This window comes from Biomphalaria glabrata, chromosome 11 (assembly GCF_947242115.1).
Source record: "Biomphalaria glabrata chromosome 11, xgBioGlab47.1, whole genome shotgun sequence".
NCBI lineage: Eukaryota > Metazoa > Mollusca > Gastropoda > Planorbidae > Biomphalaria > Biomphalaria glabrata.
Window position 1 is genome coordinate 21,428,163 of NC_074721.1, and position 19,938 is coordinate 21,448,100.

Genomic DNA, 19,938 nt, shown 5'->3' on the forward strand with positions numbered 1-19,938 from the left:
CTTCTAATGCTAACAACGATGCTGCGCACTGATAGGTAGTTGCTAACGGGACCAGCTAAAAGCATATTTTCTTGCACCAAAATGCAGTCAAAGTTTATTCATGAAATGCAAGTTCAACACTTACGTCACTAGACAGTTCAGCTAACTATTGTTCTGCCCGGTCAACTCGGTAGGATCTATGATACAGTTGGAGTCTGCTTGATTTTGAGTTTTAACACATCGACACATATGGTGAAAGATATTTGTTGCTATCAATGGCCACATTGTTTTCATTCAAAAATTCAATTTAGATATAGCAGAGAAATTGAAAGGAAGACGTTGATTGGCTTGAAAAGCAAAGTAATTGAAAAAAGTACTTTGATTGGTTTATAAAATAAGTAAAATACAATGACATCACATGACTATTAACAATCATTGTTGTTTTACTAAGAAGCGTTAACAATGACGTCATCGTAGAATAGTTCGTAATAGAAATATGAATACAGTTTATTCTTCTTCAAATTCTTCAATCGTTTTTCCTGGCTATGAGCAAAGAGATTATTTTAATTGTATACAATTTTCATCTTTCTTTGGACGCGGTGGAGCGAAGACCACAGTTTAAGAACTACTGTCGTAGTCTATGTTTGGAATGTATGTTATATGTAAGGTTTCAGGTTGTGCTACACGTCAATGTGTGATGACTTCTTGGACAACGTGAGATACTGCAGTGAGTTCTGACATAAGTCAAATCTGTGATTATTTTTTTTACAATGCTCACTCTGTTATTTTATAAATCTACAAGGAGCAGGAGCAGGTATGTCGCATACTTTAACTATTATTAAATATTTAATATGTCATCAGGGATTTTTTTTGTCTGTGTTGCGGTTTTTATTAATAAGTATAAAAATACACCAATAATTGGTCAGGTGATCTACCAAAGACCACGCTTTATTATTCACCCAGAGTTACACTGAATAAATGAACAGCATATGTATGGGTAGCTTGATTCTACAATAGTCATTTCTTTCAGCTCTGAATCATAATAGATGCATTCATTATATATATATATATATACATGTCATGGGCGTAGCCAGGATTTTGTTCGGGGGGGGGGGGGTTTGGGGGGAGATTCCCCCCGCACTAATTCTGGTATTGAAAGCCAACAAAATGCATATTCTGAGGTATTCTGAGGTATCTACAGTGCATTTTCCTGCTATTAAAAAGTTTTATTTCAAAAACCTAATGTGCTATTCTTACTGACTTAGACCATCCCGTGCTGTTCAGCGCGTTTGCCGTCAAGCTGTTTCCACAAAAATCTGTCACTGGTAATGTCTGAAGCCTCTTCCCATCTGCTCTGAGGACCTCCATGAATGTGTGGCGCCAAGTTGTACTTAATAGGATGTCATCGCAACTCTTATTATGCGTAATTCATTTAGTCGGAGAACATGTCCTTGATTTAGACCCGATCTCTATAACTGACTCCTAAAATCTGTCTTAGACATCTTTGTTGAGCCACATTTAGTGTTTTTACAATTTCGCAAATTACTATTCACTGCACTTTATTAATGGAGCCCCGCCACTGGTAGAAATGTGTAATCTCTCTTGAATACGCTCTTGGAATTAAGTAACTGTAGTTTGCTTTAGATTTTATACCGAAAAGGGAAGTTTTATCGTCAAAATCATCTATTGGGGGGTTTAAACTAAAAAATCTCTCGAGTTTTTTTTTTTATTCAAAACCCCATTTAGCTACAGTCATCGAATTTGGTAACTCTAGTTTGCTTTAGAATAATATTGAAGATAGAGGTTTTCCAACTCAAAACGCTCTGTAAGGGATTTTAAACTCAAAACCATCAGGAGGAGAGGGGTTTAAACTCAAAACCCCAATTAGCTTGGCTACGCTCAAATAATTTTAGTGTGTAATTTGATTTTTTTATATTGAAGAAGTATTTTTTAGCATCAAACCCCTCTGAAGGAGAGTTTAAACTCAAAACCCCATTTGGCAAAGCTCATAGCATTTTGAGTGCGTAATTTGCTTTTTTTTTTTACATTGAAGATGTACTTTTTAACTTCAAACCCCGCTGGCGGGGGGTTTAAACTCAAAACCCATTTAGCTACGCTCATAGATTTTTAGAATGTGTAATATGTTTTTTTTTTATATTGAAAAGGTATTTTTTAGCTGGAGGGGAGTTTACACTCAAAACCCCTTTGACTACATTCATAGAATTTTGAGTATATAATTAACTTTGTTTTTGATATTAAAGAGGTATTTTTTAGCATCAAACCCCTCTGAAGGAGAGTTTAAACTCAAAACCCCATTTGGCAAAGCTCATAGCATTTTGAGTGCGTAATTTGCTTTTTTTTTTTACATTGAAGATGTACTTTTTAACTTCAAACCCCGCTGGCGGGGGGTTTAAACTCAAAACCCATTTAGCTACGCTCATAGATTTTTAGAATGTGTAATATGTTTTTTTTTTATATTGAAAAGGTATTTTTTAGCTGGAGGGGAGTTTACACTCAAAACCCCTTTGACTACATTCATAGAATTTTGAGTATATAATTAACTTTGTTTTTGATATTAAAGAGGTATTTTTTACCATCAAACCCCGCTGAAGGGGGGTTTAAACTCAAAACTGAGTCAAAACCCATTTAGCTACCCTCATAACATTTTGAGTGCGCAATTAGCTTTTTTTTTATTTTGAAGAGGTATTTTGTAGCTTCAAACAATACTAAAGAGGGGGTGGGGGGGGGGGGGGGGGTTAAACTCAAAACCCCTTCAAAATTTTGAGCGTGTAATTTGCTTTTTTTATATTGAGGAGGGGGTTTATCGTAAATTTTGGAGGGGGTTTTAAAATCAAAATCTTCCTTACCTGTGCTCTTGGAATTTGGGGATTGTTGTTTGCATTTTTTTTTGGCTTTGTTTTATAGAAGAGGGGGATTTAACTGCTAAAACCCCTGGTAGGGGGTTTTAAACTCAAAACCCCCTGGTAGGGGTTTTAAACTCAAAACCCGCTAGGTAGGGGTTTTAAACTCAAAACCCCCTGGTAGGGTTTTTAAATTCAAAAACCCCTGGTAAGGGGTTTTAAACTTAAAAACCCTTGGCTGTGCTAGGGCGAGTCATGGTTTAGTATTAAAATCTCACCTAAAATAAAGAAAATCAAAGCAAAAAATCAGTCACTAAATTCCGATCCTGCGGGGGGGGGGGGGGATTTCATTTCGGGGGGGGGGGGGCCTGGCTACGCCCATGATACATGTGTTTCAAAAAATTCAATACTATAAAGCGTACTTCGCAAAGAATATTGATGAACCTGATACACTTGATTTTGGCGTATGAAATGCTTGCATCTTTGGCTAAAATAGAAACATTGGAAATATTCGCACTGAAAGTTCATCACAGAGTAATTTGCTTTATGTCTACACTTATACGATAATGATCAGATCACAGACATATATATATATATCCTATACTCCTAAGCGAGCAATTCTTGTATATATATTTATATATATATTTTATTTCGAAAACGGCTCTAACAATTTTCTTTAAAATTCAAGGTATGTGCATATTAGTGAGAAAAAAATTCTCAACTCATTGGCTACATCGGAAAAACTCGAGGTCGACCGTTAAATCGGTTTGAAAATGCCTCATTATCGAAAAATTAATTTTGGCTAGAATATTTTATGACTGAAAATTTTACATGACGTGAACCCTAACCCTAACCCTAACCCAAAACGCTGCTTACGTCACTAGGCTTACCGCAGTATACTAAAATATTTCTTTGCAAACAAGAACGAGTTTTAAAGATTCAATAGACGTAATTAAACATTTGCGCACCATCTTATTATAGATTGATTTATTATGGAACTATGAACGATTTTGAGGATTTTTAACTAGAATGGGGTATTATTAATACTAATCACAGAAATATAGATTTACGCCATTTTCTGTTAGTTTCCATTAAGATAATGTTTCGAAAATCCTAAATCTAGATCGAAATAATTAAAGTCGGATATTTTAATCATCCTATGATTTTAGATTGTACATTTAAATAGATTGATTACCCAGATCTTTTAAGATCTAGATCATCTATGTAAAAATTGCAAAATAATAATTATGAGACGAGAGTGTCTTATTTTCGATGTTCAGTTACATAGGTTAGGGTTAAAAAAACAACCAACAAATGAACTTCTTATATCTACTTTACAAAACAACGTCCTGTTTCAGCTTTTTGAAACTTCTTCTCGACTCTAAGTCCATTCTAGGTATAACATATATAGGTCTGTGATTTCCACTTTGACTTATAAGATCTCGTTCTTTTAGAAATAAAATGTGATAGAGAGAAAAAGAAGAAAAAGCGCTATGAAGAAAGGCGGGTACTGTATGGTTACCCTAAATAAAATAAGGGAAATAAATGCTACTTGATGATAGATGGTTAGGGTTCATTCTTACGTATTGAGCACGTTTTTTCTCCCACTCCTATTCTCGGATCAAGTTGAAATTTTGAAATAATTATTCATAGTCGTTAACAATACACAAATTAATCCAAAATGTAACCAATTAGTTCATCATTTAATTAGCCTAATTTTGTTTTATATAGTGTTGTAACTTTAGGTTAGGAACTCACGGAAAAGTTTAACACAGTTTAACAGGAAATAATAGTTGTGTTTATTCACTAGGGTAAACACATAACATCCTTCAGCTTCCTCAGAGTCTTATTACTAAGTATACCAGTCCTTTGCTACATAACCTGAATGTGGACCAACGACAGCCTTCCCCGCTTCACTTCAGGTCCCTACTACAACCTTCAGGCAGCACAAAAGTTGGCCTCTTAGTTTCCCAAACATTGAGACTCTTCACAGTTCCTGATGCACTGTTCTTCTCTCCATTCTAGCGTCTTCCTGTTTTCGTTCACTAGTGCGCTCGTGCGCGCCTCAAGCACTGGTGCAAGGCAGGGTTACAACACTAGCCTAAAGAGATATAAATACCGTAATAATAAGATAAAATGGCTGTACTTAGCGGTTCCATCCCTTAGATAAGCTTTGTTTTTTTTTAAAGTATTCTTTTGTATCTATTGCCTCTTTATTGCATACATCCAAACAAGATTTTCTCTGTGAGGTCATGACTCTAGGTCAGTGTTTCTCAAACTTTCAACGTTGGCACCCTCCTTAGCAAGCTGTGGGACTGTGGGATCGCTATAGGTTCACACAGTGGCGTCCGAAGGGTTTAAATAATGAAAAGAAAAAGTTAAGAAACCTAAGTAGTTTTAAATTAACATAATTTTGCATATACACTTAAATAAGTTTAGATTCGGAGTGTATGTGTTTATTAAAGGTAGCTTTTTAAGTTTTTTTTTTTTTAGGAAATAATGTATCACAGGGACTATTTTAAAGTCATTTCCTAACTAGAAAAGATTACTGCGATAGTATTTAACAGGAAGCAGGTTCTCCCTCCATCCAACATGGGGGTCTGGGGGAGCGCTGTAAGCTGCTCAGCGGGTTCCGGGGCGCGGAATCTTTTGTCAGGACGTCTTACTCCTTTAGTGGGGGAGGGCGCCTCACAGTTTTAGAAATACTGCCACAGGTGACACCAAATAGAGTTGTAGTAAGAAAATAAAATAACATATAAAAACAAAGCTTTATAAGGGGAAGAACCGCAAAAATAAGGGAAATAAATCTCTGAGGACTGTAGGAATAAATTCTTTTTTTCTATATAAACAAAATTAATTGATTACTTGGTTAATTAATTGATTACTATTTTGATTGATTCATGTATTGTCATCGACTATGAATAATTCTGTAACATTTTTAAACTTGGTCAAAGAATGGGAAGTAGAAAAGCAAATAAGGTAAATAACTTTACATCACTGCCTCAAAAATAGTAGCATTTATTCCCCTTATTCGGAGCTAATCAAAATAATTGAATACCAATAATTAATTAACTAATCGTTTTTTTTTAATCAATTCTAGTTTTGTAAAGTACAAGAGATAATTGTGCACATTTTCATCTTGATCCGAGATTGGGTCTGAAAGAAATAACATGTACAAACTTTTTTCCTAACAGAGTGTATTGATTTAATCTATCTAAACAAAATCACTTTTAGGGTATAACTAATGTTTACACGCCACATTTTATCTAGATTGAATCTTAATGACAGAACAATGAAATACTTACAAAATATAAAGCAATAAACAATTACCAATATGATTTACACATTGATCATAAACACATCAAATATCTTTTACTTTTTTTTTCAGGGACACGCAGACGCTTTATAGTCATGCTGCCCTAGATGAGCTTATTCTGTTTTTGTAAAATTTACACCTCACAATATGCCAAAATTATGTCTGGAATCTTTTACAGGTCTCTCAACATGTCACAAAGATGTCCATATCTTCTCATGGCTCTAATGTTTTATTTACCCTGCATATGTGGATCAACTACAGAAACCACGGAAGTCACTACATTGAACACGACTGTGACTACATCCACCTCAACGGTGGAAACTACAATTTCAGAAATGATAACAGAAACAACAACAGATATATCAACCTCAACAACCTTAACAACACCAGATACATCAAGTGAGTCAACAACAAATCCCACTACAACTGAAACATCAATTTCAACAATGGTCGATGCATCGCATGATTTAACATCCGAACAGAGTACAACAGCCAGCACTACTCTTTTAGATGCAATAACTGATTACTTAACTTCAATAGAAACTACCACAGTAACAACAACAACGTCTATAACCGATTTCACGACCAATTCTGATACAATAACAGATTATTTAACTTCAGCAGAGACTACCACAGATACAGCATCAACGTCAATTAACGACTTGACAACAATGTCAGACACAACATCAGATCTTAGCACAAAAGCAGAAACAGACTTACCATCCACTTTCAAAGATATGAATGATACCAGCTCATTGACTGACACCACAGAAACGTTTTCCATTTCAGACACCTCAACGAGTGTCCCACACATTGATAACACATCAATATCAACTACTGCATCCTCTTCACCTGAATCTTCCCCTTCAACTGCAACAATTGTCGGTGCTGTCGTTGGTTCTATTCTAGGAGCTCTTCTACTTTCCGCAGCTATTTTCTTAGTTTGGAAATGCAGACATAGACTACGTTCTACCACGTCAGGCAAGGGCACACAATCGTTCTCCTATGATGAGCTGGACGTGAAAGATGTCCGGTCTGTGAATGAGACTCCATACAATGAATTACACGTATACAATAATATTAGTGCACGCCCAGTCAGTGCAACAAGGGACAGTGATTATTTAAATCCAGTTGAGATTTTGCCCGGACATAGTTCTCATCAAGTTCAATCGACTTCTAAAATCATACCCGAAAGAACTTTAAGTGACGCATACAGCGCTTTAAGAGCCCCCTCCGTTTCTATTGAGGACACATACAACGCTCTAAGCAATGAAAATCCCATCAATCATTACGAGTCATTGAATGGGCTTGCTAATAAGTTCTCTGATCCCACTGGCATATACGATCAGCTTCAGGTTACAACAGATGAGACTCAGATTTACAACAGGGTGGATACAATACTATAGCAAGATGTTACTGCTACAGTTAAGCCAGTTTTGTAATCAAAGGGTTTTAATGTGTGACTCCAACTTTAAATTTAATTCAGAGAAAACATAGGGGGCTATTGTAGCGGAGGAATCTATGAAAATAGTCCATTAGCATCTATGTGAATATGTATATTAAGATGTATAATTTTACCCCAGTGCCGCAGTAACAACACTTATACAGTTTTAACATCCTCCTGCTACTCTAGAGGGGCGGTGGCTGAGCGGTAAGGCGCTTGGCTTCTGAACCATGACCCGGGGTTCGGATCCTGGTGAAAATTGGGATTTTTAATTTCGGGATCTCTGAACGCCTCTAAGTCCATCCAGCTCTATTGGGTTTCTGACGTTAGTTGGGAAAAGTAAAGGCTGTTGGTCGTTGTGCTGGCCACATGACACCCTAGTAAACCGTAGGCCATCTGCCACAAGGTCTGAAAGAGGGGATTATTTTTACTCATCCTTGCTACTTTAGCAAAACATCACTACGCTTCTATGTAACCTACACACTTCTTGTTCAACAGTACCGAAATGTGAATGTTTGTATTTCATGCATTATTTCCATGGCTCCATGGCTACTATGCGACAATTTAGTTCTGCAGTTTTACTTGTGACAAATGTATGAATAAATTACGAAATCTCAGGTTAATGTGGCTTTCGCTTTGGTAGTAGAAAAGTTGGCCATTTTCCGTGTGGCACGCTTTTCTTCAAGAGCTGAGGCCCATGTTTTCTCGCTGTCTATAGCTTTCTTGGTCAACGTCTCTCTTCAACTATTGCGGTCTAAGGCTATGTCTTCCCAGTTTCGATGCGGAGACCATGGCAGTCTGCGAAGACTTAAAAGTCATTGACTCTCAACTCGGCGAGGGACATTTGAGGGCAACACAGATTTTTGTGGTCACTGACTCAAAATCTGTACTACAGGTTTTGCAAAGCCCCAGACCATGGCCTCCCAATATCGACACTGTCATCATGGCTTCACACAACATAAAACAACGCTATGGCACCCCTGTAATAATGCAGTGGGTACCGAGTCACATAGGTGTGACTGGCAACACTATTGCAGACTCCTTGGCCCACCAGGGAGGGCAAATTCCACCCACTGAACAGGCTGTAAGTTTTCATCATGCTCTGGCTATAATTAAAAAAAAATAGAAATGGAAAAGTGGTTTGATTGCTGGGACAAGTCCCAAAAAAAGCCCGTGGAGTCTGGTGGGAGCGCATGAGGCGCTCTGACCGCACTTCCCCGTGGTGGAGGCTGTCCAGGCCTGAGCAAGCTATTATAGCACAGTGCAGGACAGGCCACTGTCCTGTTGGCTCATATTTATCACGGCTATGGCCAATTTTCGATTCACGGAGCCCCAGCTGCTGTTTGACTGCACCAGACTTGCTGATCTCCGTCTCAACAGGTCTGGGAAACCAAAAATAAGGGGGCTGTGACATCGCCATTGTGGTTCATTTTTTACACCAATGATTTTCAATCCGATAGTCCTTTTTGCTCCTTTACAAAATTCGCTGATGATGCGGCTCTTCTTGCCCTGCTCTCAGAGAGCTCAGGTGTAAATGAGTATTTCAAAGAAATAGAACACATTGAAAAATACTGTAAAGATAATTTTTTATTATTAAATGTAAAAAAAACAACAAAGAAATGATAATCGATTTTCGTAGGGACAAGAAGGAAAATGATATTGTTTCTGTATCTGGAGAGACTATGGAAATAGTGCAAACCTTTAAATACCTTAGTACTATCCTAGACAATAAACTAAATTTTACTGCAAATACTGATTATATCAGCAAAAAAGGGTAGCAAAGATTACGATAACTAAGATAACTGTCCTCGTTTAATGTTAGCGAAAAGGCCTTGGCTATGTTTTACCACGCTCATATCTGCAATATTTTAAGTTTCAATATCACTGCCTGGTATGGCAATCTGAGCACTAAAAATAAAAATAAACTTTATAGAATCCTAAATGCTGCTGGTAAAATCATTGGCAAAAAACAAACCCCATTTGGGCAGTTGTTTGAGACAAACGTCTATAAAAAAGCTAACAAGATCCTCGAAATAAAGAATCACCCTTTGTGTCAGCATTTTGTGATTTTACCATCACAAAAGAGATACAAGACACCGATAGCAAAGATAAACAGACACAAACACTCTTTTGTTCCCCTGGCAATCAAATCATTAAATAAGAACAATCTGGTATAAACTTTGTCACATGTAAATTATGAGTGAGTCTGGTGTGAATGTACACTTTGGTTTCTTATAGTTATAATGTTTTTTGGTTGGTGTAATGCACAAATTGTAAATACAAATTTCCATACGGACAATAAAGTTTATTATTATTATTATTATTATTATTATTATTATTATTATTATTATTATTATTACGCAAGACAGCAGGGTTTCTGTCCAGGGCTTTTGCAAGAGAGAATTGGACCTCTCAAGCTCTCACTCAAATGGAGTTTGATGATGTCTTCCCAATGGTCAGTATCAATATTTACTGATTTTAAAATCCTTTTTATCACATCCACGTAACGGAGGTGGGGGCGGCCATTTTTCCTTGACCCAGATGCAAGTTGCCCGAGATGCGATTGTCCTCCATTCGGCGAACTATCCTAGCCATCGCAGGCGGTGTGGCCAGAGGACTGTAAAGATGCTGGGAAGGCCCTTTCTCGCGAAGATCTCAGTATTACACACTCTTTCTTTCCAAGTTATTTTTAAGATCCTTCGAAGGCAGCGTAAGTGGAATGAGTTTAGTTTTCTCTCTTGTTTTGTGTAGGTTGTCCACGACTCACTGCAGTACAGTAGCGTGCTAAGAACGTATGCCTTGTAGACCCCCATTTTGGTGGCTGTGATGAGCTTCTGGTTTTCCCAAACTCTTGGCCAGAGTCTAGCGCAAGAAGTAAGTATACAAAGAGAGAAACAGAGAAATCACGTAGATATTTACTGCATTTATTGTAGTGAAAGAATAAGAAGAAATGCTAGAAAGTCTCTACTTGCTCAATGAAGCATTATTAATGCTTGAATTGAAAGGAAATATATATGCGACATTACTTTGTTTATATCACTGTTTACTTACTTTTGCACCCCCCTGTATAATGGACAGAGTTAATGAAGTGTGGTTACAAGTTTGAATACTTGCCAAACTCTAAAAGGTTTGTCTGTAACATTTTGTTTTCTTGATATTATAAAAAAAAAATATGAATGTGTTTCCTATGGTAGAGGCACATTTTTAGACCTTGCCTTTGGCAACATTTTCCCTATAAAAGTCTAAGAAAGAGATGACATGCTAATTCATATTTTACTTTAAAAAATATTTAATATAAGACAATGTCAGAGTACATTTATGTTTGCTTCTCTGTAGTGACATCCTGTCTCTCAATATCTTCCAACTTTCCGAGGTTTTGTTTTATTTATTGTAAAAAAAAAAGGAGGCTCTAATAGACTTCTATTTGAAACAATTCATCTACTAGTTAAACTTTGTTACATTAATGTTCCTTAGTCTGAGTACCTTTGATTCTTTAAAGATACTTACATGATGTTATGATTTAAGTTACTTTGGACATTATATGGCCTACTTTTCTTCACTTGTGTCAAACATGTTATTCCAATATCGCTATGGCCCTTATAAATATATTTGACTTAGTGACACTGAAAATAAACAAAAATGTATCTTTCTTTGTTGACATTTTTAATATTGCCTCCCTTACATTTACGTAATTGTTTTAGAATTGATGTATTTTATGAAAAAATCGTTTGCATAATTAATTTTATAAACTAAACGGTTTGCTTTTAGAAAACCAAAAGTAGCCGTTGCACCTAAACTTTTCAAGCCGCATCGCATGGTGAAATAATATTTTTCATTTCTCTTCTAGTTTCGAGATCTGGGTGTGACAGACGGACACAAACCTAATAGCGGCTTTTCCCCTTACGTGGGCCGCTAAAAAACAATGCGACACTCTTATACTTGTGTACATATGTGTACCTATAATTCTATATCTAGTTCAGTGTCAGACTTAACATTCCAAACATTGAAGTCAGTGACCTAATTTGTGAAGCATGACCAAGTAACACTATCCATGCAGCATACACTGTCGCGCTCCCTGGACTAGAAGTTATCAACCTACCTATTGAAAGTCAGCTGAAAGAAAAGCTGCCCGCAAACAACAAAAGAACTTGTATAAGTTGTACAGTTAGTTAAACAAGACGTTCCAATAGGTCTGAGCTCATTATACTTTGTTAATTAACGTTTTAACAACAACGGCTTTGTCTGCATTACAGTATCTTCCCGCATATACCTGCACACGCGAATGCCGCGCAGAAATAACAAAATAAGCAAAAACAAAAATAGTACTACCCGCACGCTTATATGCCCCATTGTAATGACTCTATTTATGACCCAACTAGTCCTACCAACATGCTTCACTTTTTGGAAGGAGACAATGAATATTGTAACGTTTCTCACTATTCAGGCTCTCTGCAAACTGCACCACACGACACCACCAACTTAAACAGCTTGACAACTCAGGGCTCCAAAGTAACAGTAACAGTTTTATTTCAAACACATCACAAATACTGTACAGTTGTCAACAACATTACACTGAATGTCCAAAACCTAGCCTCTGCTCCGGACTGACTTCACACGCAGTGCTGGTTCTGACTACGCCTCTTATTGGTCACATTGCGAGGTAACGCAACTGAAAGTGGTAGATAAATACTTGAACTGAAAGTGGTAGATAAGTACTTGAACTGAAAGTTGTAGATAAGTACTTGAACTGAAAGGGGTAGATAAGTACTTGAACTGAAAGTGGTAGATAAGTACTTGAACTGAAAGGGGTAGATAAGTACTTGAACTGAAAGTGGTAGATAATAACTTGAACTGAAAGTGGTAGATAAGTCCTTGAACTGAAAGGGGTAGATAAGTACTTGAACTGAAAGGGGTAGATAAGTACTTGAACTGAAAGTGGTAGATAAGTACTTGAACTGAAAGGGGTAGATAAGTACTTGAACTGAAAGGGGTAGATAAGTGCTTGAACTGAAAGGGGTAGATAAGTACTTGAACTGAAAGTGGTAGATAAGTACTTGAACTGAAAGGGGTGGATAAGTACTTGAACTGAAAGTGGTAGATAAGTACTTGAACTGAAAGGGGTAGATAAGAAGGCATGCTAAAAACTCTGCAGAGTTCTTGTTTTTTTAAGGGAAAAAATATATATTCCGATTGACATTGTTGTAGACCAATGTTTGAATGTTGATAGACATTACTGTCTATCTTGAAATGATTACATTAAGAAAGTATGTTCAACTTTTCATAGCGTTTTCGAACATGTTCAGAACGACTCAACATGTTCAATTGTAGAAAACCTTTAAAAGTCTTTCCAAATTACAATTTTTCCCATTTCACACAAGTGACGTGCCATTTTTCTGAGCATGTCCTTTTTGTGACCAAACACAAACTTGTTACTGGCTCATTTTACAACTTTCCACGTAACTTCTTTAACTTTTGAAAAAACCTCTCTTCTTTTCACTCTGATGAAGTATGCACAGAGGACTACACACTGTACACAGTAAGACATTTCTGAAGCTATATTAATTTAATAATCATTAAATGTCTTCCAATGTACACATCAATACCAAATATATAAGTAAAAAAAATACAATATCAATGTAAAGGTTTTAAAAGCGGGATTATCCTCTACAGAACTGAGTAGAAATGACAAAACAAGTGTCCCACGTTACAAAATCACGACGGCTCCGTAGATCTCTATAACACTATATGGTATGCATATGTTTAGCAGGGGAAGTAAGCGGCAAGTGAAGTGGAAAAATGAATTGTATTCTTATAACACGTTGCCAACACAAAATGAGATGGAACTAAAGACAGTAGTGACTTTTGTTTTTATGAGTCCATATTAACAAGAGAAATGAAATATGTAAATAATACTCAATACTGCCATCTATTATTGTTCGTAATGCGTCGGTGACAGCAAAAGTAAAAAAAAAGTTCCCCTTCTAGACCTTGCAATCCATCTGGCAGATGATGTTAAGCCTTAAGGTCATCTGTTTCTGCGGCCAACGGTTAACGAGCATTGGTCACAGTGTCCGTTAATATACTATCTATGCTCTATCTATGCCGCAAGTAGGCCCTCACTTTATAACATGGAAGAGAACGAATTAGATGTCATTGATTTTGAATAGTGTTTTATTATGGTCTCCTCCGTTTGCTCTCCCAATAAATGTACGTTCACCATGGTTAGATACAACCTGATTCTTCTCAATCTTTGTCCATAGACAACAGACATTCTTGTGCTTTGAAAGTGAAACATAAATACAAGCAACACCTTGATCAGTAAGACTTTTTGACAATAAGATCTAGTTGGTGCCAAGTATATTTTTGAAACATGTTCACACATTATTTTGCTTTAAACCCCCGCACCATGGACAAACTCTTTGTGACAAAAAAAAAGGTAGATCAAACACTGATCCACTAATTTTATGGACTTAATGCATTATTATCATTATTATTATTATTATTCTGAATTCGCTAATGCTGAAGCTGTTTTTGTTATAAATTGCTGGAATACAAGACTTAGGTTTGTTATTATCAGAACAGTTTCAGTAAATTTAGGCTTCTGCTAGATACCTTCGAAAAAATAACTACTTGACCTTTCATTCAACAAACAATCTTAATTATGTTAATTATATCTGTGCAATGACACACAGATTGTATTGTTGTGAAATGAATGGCAACCATCTTTTATTTTCATGACACAAACTACAACAAAGAAGTTAAAGTCCTGAATGTGGTGAATGAAAGGTGAATAGTGAATTATCTTTACCTACACAACGGTCTGGCGTTTTTACACTTGCAGATAAACAGCAACAAAAAAATAATTGGTTGACATTTAAAGGTTATTACGTCGTATACAATGAAAGATGCTGTTTATTGACCCACATTATTCACACCAATGTCGCACAATAAGCGATTCAGTGCACAATCGTTTCATGTCATTATAACTAATGATCTTCTGTTTTGTTAAAGTGATCTAAATCAATGTCATTTTATTGCAGTAACAGATAGTTTGACGTATCGTTTGGTTTTTGTAGAAAAAAAAAAGTGTAGAAAAATAAAGTGTTTGAAACGTTTTCTAGATGCTAAGACCGAATTGTAATTGTTTAATTATATAAGTGGCTGTTCTTCCTAAAGCTTTATTATAAGTCCGACTACAAAAGGCTATTGTTTGAAGATTCTAGTTTTCTTCAATGCTTTAAAGACGTCAGAAAATATTCAAAAGTTTTGTTTTTACATTTCACACTTAGAGGTTGGTAAGGATACATCTATCAACCAACAACCAACCAACAAATACCTGTCCACTATAGCTCCAGATGATGAGATTGATGATTGTTTTAAATTTGACAAGCTTCCCTCACTCTGCTACCCTTATCTCTTGTTTGAAGTTTTATTTCATACTCTCCTAATTATTAAACTTTTTAAAACTGCGAATATGTGAATTAAATATTTCTATTTTTATCTTGTAATAAATGAAAGTATTTCGAGATATTGTTCATGGGTTTGAACATTTCACTTCACTTTCATTATAGCGTATTTATTTCTGATGAATCTCTAGTCATAGAATAGTGACACTTTGAAAAAAAAAAGAGCAAAAAACGAAACATGAACTCTACGCAATTAACGAATGTAAAACTTTCTTCTTTAAAGGATTAACATCTCATGTTGTAAGCAAGTGTCTACTTAACACAACGGTACATTAACTAGATAAAATTGTATCCTAATTTAATAAACAAACTCTTGACAAGTTTTGAAATTTCTTAGAAATATAATTAAAGCAAGGGGCCATTCTGTATACATGTAAATAACTTTGAGTCGGACTTATCTTAAATTGACTTTGAGTTTCCGTTCTTAGGCAGACTTTGTCCAAACGTGTATCATGTGTCTAGTTTGGACACTTGTTTTCAAGATCATGTCGCTGCCCATAAAAGTGTTCTTGTATCAGCAGAATGGAATTATAACGTACATTATCGTTAAAGTACTTAATGGTAATGTCCCTTGATAGGTTTCTTTCTTTTAGTGCGATGCACGATGATGCAACATGATACTCATTGGTTTAACACAGGTCATTGTTAAATATAAAATACGTTATTATTCTTCATGCAGCGCAAGATTTAAGTAAGCGAAGGTCCTAGGCAGAAATTTTTGCAGAGGCCTTGGAAAGAATTTGTGTAGATGCATTGGGCAACATTTTTGAAGAGGACGTGGGTTTTTGCAAATGCTTTAGTCGAGTTAAACAGTATGTCTAACACTATTTCAAATATATATTTATAAAAGATTAATATTAATAAATCTAAATAGCTTTCCATAGTTTTGAATAAAGAAATAAGATACATGTACATACATTTTTTTTAATTTTTTACACAGCTTATATAAACTCACTCTGTCTGTCTGGTACACAGCTTATATCAACTCACTCTGTCTGTCTGGTACACAGCTTATATAAACTCACTCTGTCTGTCTGGTACACAGCTTATATAAACTCACTCTGTCTGTCTGGTACACAGCTTATATAAACTCACTCTGTCTGTCTGGTACACAGCTTATATAAACTCACTCTGTCTGTCTGGTACACAGCTTATATAAACTCACTCTGTCTGTCTGGTACACAGCTTATATAAACTCACTCTGTCTGTCTGGTACACAGCTTATATCAACTCACTCTGTCTGTCTGGTACACAGCTTATATCAACTCACTCTGTCTGTCTGGTACACAGCTTATATCAACTCACTCTGTCTGTCTGGTACACAGCTTATATAAACTCACTCTGTCTGTCTGTTACACAGCTTATATAAACTCACTCTGTCTGTCTGGTACACAGCTTATATCAACTCACTCTGTCTGTCTGGTACACAGCTTATATAAACTCACTCTGTCTGTCTGGTACACAGCTTATATAAACTCACTCTGTCTGTCTGGTACACAGCTTATATAAACTCACTCTGTCTGTCTGGTACACAGCTTATATAAACTCACTCTGTCTGTCTGGTACACAGCTTATATAAACTCACTCTGTCTGTCTGTTACACAGCTTATATAAACTCACTCTGTCTGTCTGGTACACAGCTTATATCAACTCACTCTGTCTGTCTGGTACACAGCTTATATAAACTCACTCTGTCTGTCTGGTACACAGCTTATATAAACTCACTCTGTCTGTCTGGTACACAGCTTATATCAACTCACTCTGTCTGTCTGGTAGTAGTCCTGCATATCTTATTTCTTCCACATCCTATAGTTATCATGTTTTGTTTGGTGTAATGCACAAATTGTAAGACAAATTTCCTTATGGATAATAAAGGTGATTATTATTATTATTATTCTCGGATCAAGTTGAAACTTCACACAATTATTCATTAACATAGACAGACATGAATCAATTAAATAAAGTAACCAATCCGACAAATAATTACTGGTGATTAATTATTTTGTTTAATAGTAACATGTAAAAACTAATGCTTAAGTATTCACAGATATGGTAGGGTTGAGTCCCCTTAAATAATTGTTAACGTTATTTCTCCCACACGCATTCTCCGATCAAGCCGATACTTTCAGAAATTCTTATTCTACCTAACAAAACATAAATCAATTAAAAGATGCTCAATTAGTCAATTAAATTATTGGTGATTAATTAATTTGTTAGATATCGAATAAGGGAAATGACTTATACAATTATAAATAATAGTTTTAAGGACTGAGTTCTTCCCCTTTAGATAGGCTTTTTATTTTCATTGAAAAAGAACTTTTTTTTATTTTGCTTGTTATGTTTAATATGTCATGAACAAAATGTATATTGTTGAGTTCGTGGAGTCATGCGTTAAGACTGAGATCCGGCCTCAAGGTCTGCACTGCAGTAAGTTCAGTAATGACATCATTGTACACTGTAAGACGTTTCCTAACACACCTTTGTTTCTGAACTAACTCCTCGTTGTTTCCTAACACACCTTTGTTTCTGAACTAACTCCTCGTTGTTTCCTAACACACCTTTGTTTCTGAACTAACTCCTCGTTGTTTCCTAACACACCTTTGTTTCTGAACTAACTCCTCGTTGTTTCCTAACACACCTTTGTTTCTGAACTAACTCCTCGTTGTTTCCTAACACACCTTTGTTTCGGAACTAACTCCTCGTTGTTTCCTAACACACCTTTGTTTCTGAACTAACTCCTCGTTGTTTCCTAACACACCTTTGTTTCTGAACTAACTCCTCGTTGTTTCCTGTGCACTAGAGGTGCTCATCTATTCCCCGTTCTCGGCCTCTGTAACGTTCTTTTATGATAGTAATGAGTCCTACAAATATTCTCCACAGTTCATTTGAATACACTGTAAAACAAAACCTGTATGAAGCTAATGACCTTCTCGTACATCTTAGTAATAACCATAATAATTGAATCTATTATATTTAAAGGTACAGATTTGAGTTGTCATTAGTTACGTTTCCTTTCCTTGTTACAGAACTTTGTGGACAGAATGAATGTTACAGTTGTTTTCAGCAGTGCCAATGAATCTCATATAATTTTGAATTCATCTAGTGATTACTCTGTACAAGAAGGTCTGGTCGACTCCGACAGAATCTTACGGCTCATTCAACTATACATTCGCCCAATGATTGGAACGATTGGAATGATTGTAAATATACTCACGCTCGTTGTGCTAACCAAGATGGGTGTCAGGAAACCCTCGACTATTCTGATCATCAGTCTTACTGTGGCAGATTGTCTGTACTTCATTAACTCCATTAATGTCATACAACTTTTGGCGAGATTCGGACACGATACGATACGCTTTACTTACTACGGATGGGACTTTCAAGAAAATGTGGCGTCTTTTGTGTTTATTGTGGACAGACTTCTAGATGTACTGCACTATTTAGGAGCTTTTGTTTCCACTGGAGTCCCAGTACTAATCACTTTAGAAAGATTTCTAGCTACGTTCTTTCCTTTGACCTTTAAACTCTTAGTCACACCAAAACGAGTTCTGATTTTGAATATTGCCGTATGGCTCTTCTGGATGCCCTGGGCTCTACTGGTCATATTTTGGTTCTCGCTTCGTTCTACTGTACTGCCCAATGGGCAGCTGATTTTTTACAGAATCAATACACTAAGTCACTATATTGATGTGGACACCTATGACATATTGAATACGTATTTCTGTAATATTTTAAGTTCCATTGTACCGATATGTCTGGTGTGCATTGGATGCCTGCTCATTGGTATCAAGGTGAAACTTGTACAACGCCAGAGAAGACTTATGGTGTCTTCTAACAAGACGTCATCTCTGAGAACAACCTTGACCCTTGTCTCCGTATCTCTCGTGTTTGCAGTAACCAATGTCATCTACTTTATTCTTTCTTTGGTTTATGAAAACACTCCCCAATCAAATTTTCTCAAAATTATTTACCAGTGTTTGCGAATATTACTGGACATCTCGTCTGCTAGTAATTTTTTCGTGTATGTCATTCTAAACGCCAAATTTAGACACATTTTTGTTGACACATTTGTGATTAAATGGGTGCTCTTTTTTAGAGAAACAATTTGAAAGATTTATTGTTAAATAACTGGATCAATTGTGTCGTATTTTAACTGATTTTAACTTTTAGTTCTTTTTAGTTTTTGTTGTTCTAAAAATCTTTTACCTTGTATGCATTAAAATTAACCAAATGTGTAGATTTTTTTTCTTTTTGTTTCTACCTTGTGACTTGTGTGCAGGGCCGCCGCTACCTATTGTGCAATGTGTGCATCTCACGCAGGCGGCCTAATTTAAGGGGCGGCCAAATCATTATTCCAATCTTACTTTTTAAAATTAAAATTTAGTTAAATAAAAAAATACTTAAATCTATACTATAAAGCAGAAAGGCGAATGTATGTATATATGTATATAACCGTTTGACAAATCTTGATAAAACTTAGCATAAATGTTACTTGGGAACTAACTGGAACCGTGACGTAAAATAAATTTAAGACCCACAAAAAAAAGTTGCCCAACTCTATGAAAGTATTATTATTTCATGGATCTAGGCCATGTTTACATGAGAAGATCGAAAGGATCTAGATCTAGATCTAATTTTAAGAACTACACTTTTCACAGATAGTTTTTTCCTTTGACACATGAAAGTACAAAATATAGTCTATTGATTTCATTATTTAATAAAGTTAACCTTCAAATTTGTGTTTCATAAGCATTTTTACCTAAATTTGTTACTTATATCTGCGAATTTAGACGTCTTAACGTACTTTATAATCCCATTTATTTAACAAATCATCTTTTTGAAGTAACGTCTGTATTATATAAGATAAGATAA

The 19,938-nt window shown here is 35.8% G+C and overlaps 1 protein-coding gene across 2 annotated transcripts; it reads left to right on the top strand.

The window, feature by feature from the left end:
- The first annotated feature begins 679 nt into the window (after window positions 1-679).
- LOC106076971 (serine-rich adhesin for platelets-like) lies at window positions 680-9,920 on the top strand. 2 transcript variants are annotated; one of them, XM_056045513.1, is made up of 2 exons: window positions 680-793; window positions 6,229-9,920. In XM_056045513.1, exon 2 carries the CDS (start codon window positions 6,264-6,266, stop codon window positions 7,560-7,562), a length of 1,299 nt encoding a protein of 432 aa, XP_055901488.1. In that variant the 5' UTR covers window positions 680-793; window positions 6,229-6,263; the 3' UTR covers window positions 7,563-9,920. The 2 variants fall into 2 exon arrangements, with proteins under 2 accessions (XP_055901488.1, XP_055901489.1); XM_056045514.1 differs by having other exon boundaries at window positions 6,335-9,920.
- The last annotated feature ends 10,018 nt before the right edge of the window (window positions 9,921-19,938 follow it).